Raw genomic sequence first — 9,021 nt, 5'->3', positions numbered from 1 at the left:
CATTGAAAGCACATTTGAAGGATCTTTTAATATCCAGTATGAACAGGAGGAATGATTACAGCGAGGAAAACCTCTTTCACTGTTCATATGGACACCTGACTGCTGGTTTAACACACACCTTTAACATTTACAACAGCATATGTAATTACTACATGAACCCTTTTGTTACTTATGTTTACAGTTATATTAGCAGGCGACTGGTAAAGTTTTATAAATGGCTCATTAGACCCATTATTAACTAAATACTTACTAATATTTGATGACTAAGATGAAGTCATGGCAGGAAAAGAGCAATTAGTTCAGATGCAAATACAGCAAATTATCCGTCATAGTATCAGATCTCTAATGTTAAAACTATGATTTTATGCAGGCAGCATTAGTGCACTGGTGACGTGTCATCAGCAGCATATCCAGTTCTGTGAAAGTGAAAGTATAACAGTTGTTTATATCAAAATTTCCCGCCAGTTTGTCTGCAGTCTCGGCGGAGCAGGACGGACGGAGGCTGCACTGAGCGGTGAGTTTCTCTCACATTAACGAGGCTTTGAGGAGAAAATTAGATTTAACATTAAAAATACAGTAAAACAAGTCGATGTGACGATGTTTGAGGAGAATAAACAGTTTAGACTTTAGAGAGAAAGATGAGACAAAGCAAACAGAGCAGCTGATTAAACATAAATATTAAATATTACATGAGAATAATGTTGATGATTATTAGCCTAGAAGTAATTTAACTTCCTCTCCCTCAAACGTCTTTATGTACATTATACAAAATGCATTAAAATCCACACAGACAGTTTATCCACAGTGCATCTATATAAATATTCTGTATTTTCAGAGGGGTGAACTACGAAGCAAGTTCAACATACTCAGGCTTTCTTTGTGTGAGCTGGCTCGACAAACCCTAAACTCGTGATCAGAGATAAATGGTACCACGACGGAGGATAACAGTTGTCTTTGTCACCCAGGCTTTCTACTTCAGACTCTATGTGTGTGTATGTTCCCATTAAAGGAGGAGTTTGGCGTCATTTGACTCTTTTTCCCGCACAAAATGGAGCAATCGCGTGTCGCTACGTCAGTCAGCAGGAGCATATCGTTATAATTGAGAGATATGAATAATATAAATAATAAGCAAAAAGCAACGCTGTCGCTGCAATTAAGGCGAGAGAGGAATGCTGGTAGAAAATTGCTGATGTAAATTTATTAATTAAAAAACGAATTCATTAATTTATTAATTACGTCATTAGTTTATATACATAGCTCTTAAACTTTAAACTTGATGCAGCAGATTTAAACATTAAACTCAAGAAGTGCATTCAGGTCTGACTCTGTCCCATAATGAAGGATGAGTGGAAATCACTTTAGATTCTGGTGAAATTAATATTATAGATTGAATATGATCTGTGATAAATACCAATAGATTCATAATAATTATTAATTATTGTAAGTGATTAATAATGACAGTATGAGGCTGCAAGCTAAATGTTTGTAAATGCTGGTGCACCCACCTGCTCTGCTGTAATACTAAATATACAGTGGTGGAAAGTCACTTAGTACATTTACAGTTTACATCACTGTTTTTCTGAGGTACTTGAGTATTTCACATGAGCACTCCTTTATTTTGTGTTTCACCATATGACCACCTCTCCTCTCATGTTTACTTGCTTCCACAGGTTTCTTATTCTTCTCACAGCATCTGACAGTATGTCAATGTACTCTGCAGTCTTCACAAAAGTAAGTGCAATGTTCTGTTCTGTACAGCTTTTTAATTTTATATTTCATTCTCATTATTTGGCATGTTGTAGGACAGGTGCACTGCAAAAATGCCAAATATATGCTGGTTTTAGCTTCTCATATGTGATGATTTGATGTTTTCTTTGTTAGACTGATTGTCTTTGGGACTGTTGGTCAAACTAAAAAAGACATATGAAGACGTCACCTTTGACTCTGGGAAATTATAACGGGCATTTTTCAGTATTTTGTAGACATGATTAATCGAGAAAATAATCTGCAGATTAATCAATAATGAAAATAATCATTAGTTGCAGCCTTAGTTTAAGACACTCTCCCTTTAGCTCTGAAAGTGGTCACTTACATGACACATAATGTGAGTCAAACACTCTGGAAAAGAGCCAACTGTATGTCTTTGATGCTGCATATTACCACCACTGCTTGTTTGGTTGCTCCTGGTCAGCACATTAAGTCTGAAAAGGTGTCCAGGTGGTCGTGGTTATTTATTACTTTGTACAATCAATATGTCATGATAAAAGACGAGCATTAATAAAACCAAATGTGTGTGTGCCAGTGAGGAAAGAAGCCAAGCCGAAAGAGCCAAACAAGAGGAAACAAAGACAGGTATATCCATCACATTCAGTGGAAAAAGTCACTGTAGGATAAAAAATAAGGAAATCCAGATATGAATGTAACTGTTTGTTCAAACAGGAAGAGCTCTGCAGGTGGCCACGTTATTTCCAAACATCTGACTTCCACATCCTGCAGACGTAAAGCAACATTATCATCATTCCTGTTTCTGCCTGATAAATGTAAGTTTAAGTCTCTTTAACTGCTTCATGTCTCACTTTCTTCACCAGTTGATCTCTTAACTGTGTCTGTTTGCTGCAGCAAGTAGTGAACAGTGGGTTTATCAGATTTCAGAGGATCTAATCATTCATGGGGTTAAGTGTCTTGCCCAAGGACACATCGCCATGCGGACTAGAGGAGCCAGGAATTGAACCACCGATCTTCCAATTAGTGGACAACCCGCTCTACCTCCTGAGCCACAGCCGCCCCATATTATTGGACATGTTGTTTGATCATGTCTAAAGCCTGGTGTTGGCGAGAATATCCACACAAACCTGGATAAATTTATGAATGCATATTTCTCCCAGTGTTTCAGCCCTCTGTCCAGACTAAATTGGCATTTTTTTCTCCCCATAGATACTGAGCTTTTACAAAACCATTTCCAGAGTGTGTAATTCTTAAAATTCAAGTTTGGCATTTCAGTATCCAGTTTCCATTCAAATGTAGTGCAAAATTTTAACCAAACTACCAGAAAATCTGGAAAAGTAAATTCAATATAGTGTACATTTCCACCTACTTCTGTTGTGTGAATATTAGGAGATGATGCAGTCAGTACCATTAAACCATTGCAGAAGAAGAGGACACAACGACATGATGTCATTAAAAGAGCTGCAGTCAAAGCGCAAATGATGGAAAACATGATGGAAATATGATTTTTCTGTTTAGGTTTAACAAACTGAATCTCAGCAGAGTAACAGACTGTCTGTAGCTGTCAGTTACATCTGTTTACAGCTTCACCAGTTTGTTATGCTACATATCACAACCTCTTGACTTTGTACTGATGTTCTTTGAGAAATTTATAATGTAGTATAAAGTCAAGAGGTTGTGATATGTGGCACAACAAGCTAGTAAAGCTGTAAACAGAACCATGATTCAGTACATGCTCAGTAGCATCTGCCTTACACAGAACTACTCTGAGAGACTCAAAACATGATCCCTGTTATTAGTCTTTGGAGTTTTTTCTAAACAATAATATAAAAATATAGTAAATTGCCAACCTTATCTTTTAATCACATTTAATTTCCCAGATTGGCACATCCCAGATTCTGTACCTTGATTTATTAATCTGTCTGCATTATGTGTCTGGTTTAGACTACAGTCATCAAAAGACAAAGATCAAGGTCTTTATTCGACTTTATACTGAGTAGTTGCATTTTTCAGCACCAACAACAGTGTGTTGATGTGATATTATGTATTTATTTTACAGCAAAACTGTATCAGATTGTGGTTGTATTCAGTGCTGCCAAAACATTGGTTGTAATCTACATTGTTACTGATCTACTTCAGAGCTGCTGAAGTCAAGAAGATGAGGAAATCTGAGAGTAGAACAACGTCTTCAATAATCAGATCTATGTCTGCTAAGAGTGATCGCTCCAGAGAATATCCTCCAGACTTAAGCACTGAACACAGAGCTTCAGGAACAAGGTAAGATTATCAATGCTGTTAGATGGTTATGATTGCAAAGAGCAAGATTTTATACCACTGGCCGTCATACTGAAATGAGAATGAAAAGGTTCTAATATTAAGTTTTATTATATTGGTATTGGTAATAATAATCTGTAGGGATGTATTACTCTCATATCTTTAACTATTTGATATATATTGGAATGGGAAATCTAAATTCATAAAATAGCGGATTAATGTTGGACATGTAGGGAGACGTGATGAATTGTACCAAGAATAATTACAGTTTTAATATTCATAGTTATGTATTGAATAATAGGATAAAGATGAATTCGATTGATTTCATAGTGGAGAAGGTAGAAAATTTACCGCATCTGACAAGACAGACTACCTTGGTTGGCTGATTTGAAAATGTTATGTTACTATGAGGACTATATGCTTTTTTCAGCAGCCAGACGGCATCAAGCTTTCAGCAGAGCCCAGACACACTGGAGGTGGGCAATACTGTATATATCAATGAACTAATAATAAATTAAAAATACAGAATGAATATTTTTTTGTTTATTATTACATTTTTCTAAGTCATTAGGGTAGCTATGTCATTGCATTAACATAATTCCAAAATAAAACAGTGTTGTGTAACACGTTCCCTCGGGGAATATAATGTATGTATAAAAAATCTTATAGCTTAATAAAAAACACTGTATTTGTCAGGTATTTGAATCCGAAGCTGTGGCCTTTCTAAAGCAAGCTGTGAAACAACATAAGAAGGTCCTTTCTACAAAACACAAAGGACTGTTTAAGGAAGACGAGCAGGAGGACAAACTCCCTGATCCACTGGTTGACTTTGATGATGAAACAAGTGAGGCTGCTCTGAAGATTGCCCTCCATGTTTTTAGGAAGATGAATGAGGAGGAACATGCTCACACACTTGAGAAAAGTAAGAGACTCCATGTTATCTTACTAGAACAGCTGATGTTCAATAAATGTAATACATTAAGTTTTTGTACCAATTCATCCATTTATTAACTTTGGTCCAGTGTGAAACATCTTCACACCTCTCAGATAAATTTTCATGAAATTTGGTGCTCCCATTCATCGTTCCCAGAAGATGAATCATAAACATTTTAATGATCCTTTTTTTTTTTCAATGAATACAACCAACAGGCCAAAATTTCAATTGGTCCAACTCATGACTGAGTCCCTGTCACCCTTAGATGCACTTTGCATGCCAATATCCTGAACATCTTTGCGGGCTAATATTTGAATTTGAATTTGTTTTGAGCAAGGTTTTTTTTTTTTCAAATCGTCCTCAGTAAAAGTATGCCAAATTAGCTATTAGCAACTCCTGTTTTCAGTGTAGCCATGTATGTACAGACAACTAACACTGGATTACTTTGATACTGAAGAAAACTTAAAATTATGATGATTCTCAGGCAAGTTTTGGAGTTATAAGGAGAGTTATGGGAACATAACAGTTTGGGCTTATTATTGATGTTACATATTTCTGTGCTGTTAGGTCATTATGGAGAACTAGGAATGTACCAACAGAAACTAAAATCTTCTGTGAAGACAAAAAATGAGAACTTGTTGGAAGAGATAAGTACACAGCAATGGCCTGTGCCTTTCAGAAAGATTTACACAAAGATCTACCTGAGAGAGGAGGGCAGTGGAGGTGTCAACAATGAACATGAAGTGAGACAAATTGAGATGGCGTTCAACAGACGGAAATCTTCTGAAATTCTGATCAAGTGCGAGGAGATCTTCAAGCCTTTACCCAAACAAGAAACACCAATCAGAACGGTGCTCACCATGGGGATAGCAGGCATTGGTAAAACAGTGCTGACTCAGAAGTTCATGCTGGACTGGTCAGAGGGGAAGGCCAATCAAGACATCCAGCTCCTGTTTTCAGTTCCTTTTAGGGAGCTGAATTTGTCAAAAAATGAGAAACAAAGCTTGATGGAGCTCCTGTGTAACCTCTCTCCAAACCTGAAAGAATCTGGAGTCAAAGACCTGAAAATGTACAAAGTTCTGTTCATATTGGATGGTCTCGACGAGTGCAGACTCCCTCTGAATTTCAAGGGAAATGAGAGATGTTGTGATGCTACACAAGCAGCCTCAGTAGATGTCCTGCTGACAAACCTAATTGCAGGTAACCTGCTACCAGAAGCCAGTCTGTGGATAACTACCCGACCTGCTGCCACCAGCTGCATCCCTCCAGAGTATGTTGACCGAGTGACTGAGATACAAGGCTTCAACAACCTACAGAAGGAGCAGTACTTCCACAAGAAAATTGAAGATGAAAACTTGGCCAAAAGAGTAATTGCAAACATAAGGTCAGCAAGAAGTCTCTACATCATGTGCCACGTGCCGGTGTTTTGCTGGATTTCTTCTATTGTCCTGGGAAACATGTGTGCCAAAGCAAGTGGAGGAAAAATGCCAAAGACTTTGACTCAGATGTACATCCACTTTCTGGCTCATCAGACCACAAAGAAGCATGTCAAGTACGGCGAGGAGCAAGAACTGGACTCCCAGGGGAATAACAAGGTGATCATGTCACTTGGGAAGTTGGCCTTCCAGCAGCTGGAGAAAGGCAACCTGATCTTCTATGAGGAGGATCTCAGAGACTGTGGAATTGATGTCAAAGAAGCATCTGTGTACTCAGGAGTGTTCACTCAAGTCTTCAAGGAAGAGCCCTGTATGCAACAAAAAGTCTTCTGCTTTGTACATCTGTCAGTTCAAGAGTTTCTAGCAGCTTTGTATGTCCATGTGATGTATAAGGTGTCTGGTTTAAACCTGATGATCAGCTCTGAACAAATGACCCAAAAAAAGCCTGTATCTGAACTGCACAAAGCTGCAGTGGATAGAGCTTTACAAAGCAACAACGGCCACCTCGATCTCTTCCTGCGTTTCCTCCTCGGACTCTCTCTGGATTCCAGTCAGGCTCTGCTCAGAGACCTGAAGATACAGGTAGAAACCTGCGACTCCCAAAGTCATGAAGAAACCATCAAGTACATCAAGGAGAGAATCAGTCATCTGACTCATCATCCAGAGAAGTACATCAATCTCTTCCACTGTCTGAATGAACTGAACGACCACTCTCTGGTGGAGGAGATCCAGAGCTACATGGAGTCAGACCGAGACTCAGTGATGGACGAGTGCTCTGCAGCTCAGTGGGCAGCTCTGGTCTTTGTCTTGCTGACCTCACCAGAGAAGCCAGAGGAAATCCAGCTCAAGAAATACTCCAGGACGGAAGAAGGCCTTGTGAGGCTCCTACCAGCCATCAAAGCATCCAAATCAGCAATGCAAGTCTCTCTCATCATTCACAGTTTTATTTTTAATAATCATCCATTGAGGTTGCAAATTTAAATAACAAATTGACTTTGTCTTTCTGTTTATCAGGTTGAATGATTGTAATCTCACTGCAGACTGCTGTAAGGAGCTGTCCTCCACTCTCAGCTCAAACTCTAATGAGCTGAATCATTTAAACCTTAGTGACAACCACTTACAAGACTCAGGAATTGAACTTCTCTGCACCGGACTCAAGAGCCGACACTGCAGACTGAAGACGCTGAAGTGAGTCAAAGCTGCAACTGACAAAAATGTGACTGAACAAAGATTTTTGAAGTCTTCAAAAATCTGATGACTCAGTGCAACTACAGACAGACTCTACAGTATACTAACCACATTTTAGACTATGTTTTGAAAGTCATGGTACAAGAACCCTGGATTTGGCTAACAAAGAGGTTTCATTGTAGTAGCAGCAGTACCACCACTTTGGCCCAAACTGAAATATCTCAGCAAATATGTGTTCATTAGCATGAAAGTTTGTAGATTTCCAAGGTCTCCAAAGGATGAATCCAGTGACTTTGGTGATCCTCTGACTTTTCATCTAGCACCTTTATGAGAACAAACTATTTGGTTGACTGAAATTTTGTCCAAATTGACATTCATGTTCCCCACAGGATAAATTTATCCAATTTCATTTGTCCAATATGTTGGTGTATGACAAAAAAAACCTGCAAAACTAATGACATTCTCATTAGGTTTCATCACTTTGTTTTTAGTGCTACTTAGTAAATGACAGCATGCTAACACACTTAACTATGAAAGTAACCAGGTAAACATTACCTACAAAGCATCATCATGTTGAACTGAAGGAAAACACACCTGTTCTTGTGAGATGCTGACTTCCAGGCAGATGTCAAAGAAAAAATGGGAATGCTGCTCACTCATATCTCCAGTACAATCATTTATTTGAAAGATTCTGAGATGAAGTACAGAGCTGCTGACGGGGCTGTAGACTCTTTGTCTTGCACTAGTGCAGTTCTTTCTTGCAATATTGTGCTACTGTGTAGCTTTTTCACTCAATCTAAAGGTGGTTGTGTTCGACTACATAAAACTTGAACAGAAACAAAAAATAAAAAGTACAGCAAACTTGATACAAAAAGCAAAAGTGTGTCATTCAGATTCTTTTTTCAATAATTTACTTTACTTTTGCTTAAGGTTTTAGTATGAGACAGGACAACATTTGACTTTTTGTTTTGACACAACAACCAAGTTTTCAATATCTCATATACATTTACTTGTTGACTTTTATACTCTCTACCACATTTTACTATTAATGTGCAAAATAATAAAGAATGATAATGAAGACTTGACAGTGTAATACAATCCAATACAAGAACCCTGAAACAAGTGTGGCCATTGTAAAGCTTATAATGTTCAGTTTTTGACAGGTGTGATTTAGCTATGTGATCATTTTAATGTGGTAGTTTTTTGTATCTTTGCATTTGATTTCTTTATTTTGCATTGTTTGTCCCTTCAGGTTGAACCGATGCGGTCTCACCCAGAGATGCTGTGAGAACCTGGCTTCAGTCCTGATTTGTCCTTCATCACCTCTCAGAGAGCTCGACCTGATTGACAACGACATCAGAGACTCAGGAGTTCAACTGCTCTGCACCGGACTGGGAAATGCGGGCTGTAAACTGGAAACCATCAGGTATCATTTCAAGCAACTATTAATGCAACTTTAATAGT

At 38.2% G+C, this 9,021-nt stretch overlaps 1 protein-coding gene and 1 long non-coding RNA gene across 7 annotated transcripts in view; one reads left to right on the top strand and one right to left on the bottom strand.

Moving 5' to 3' along the window:
* Positions 1-197: 197 nt before the first annotated feature.
* Positions 198-1,664, bottom strand: LOC137190773 (uncharacterized). The gene is made up of 2 exons (XR_010930285.1): positions 867-1,664; positions 198-539 (listed from the first exon to the last, which is right to left on the bottom strand). It is a non-coding gene; the product is annotated as an uncharacterized lncRNA (long non-coding RNA).
* The window catches only part of LOC137190750 (NLR family CARD domain-containing protein 3-like), a 71,976-nt gene continuing 63,382 nt past the window's right edge, over positions 428-9,021 (top strand). For 3 of the 6 annotated variants that reach the window (XM_067600345.1, XM_067600342.1, XM_067600350.1), the window contains exons 1-2: positions 428-514; positions 1,671-1,731. Coding sequence is in view for 1 of the 6 variants with exons in the window: in XM_067600366.1 (XP_067456467.1) it covers positions 3,884-4,002; positions 4,430-4,475; positions 4,696-4,921; positions 5,501-7,286; positions 7,384-7,557; positions 8,810-8,983 (2,525 nt within the window). In the remaining 5 variants the exon portion in view is untranslated. Of the gene's footprint in view, positions 515-1,670; positions 1,732-2,302; positions 2,353-2,439; positions 2,541-3,864; positions 4,003-4,429; positions 4,476-4,695; positions 4,922-5,500; positions 7,287-7,383; positions 7,558-8,809; positions 8,984-9,021 lie in introns of all 6 variants that reach the window. The other 3 variants (XM_067600366.1, XM_067600353.1, XM_067600365.1) reach the window with 3 other exon arrangements.

This window comes from Thunnus thynnus, chromosome 10 (genome assembly GCF_963924715.1).
Source record: "Thunnus thynnus chromosome 10, fThuThy2.1, whole genome shotgun sequence".
NCBI classification, from domain to species: Eukaryota; Metazoa; Chordata; class Actinopteri; order Scombriformes; family Scombridae; genus Thunnus; species Thunnus thynnus.
This window is presented reverse-complemented; position numbering and strand designations above follow the sequence as displayed.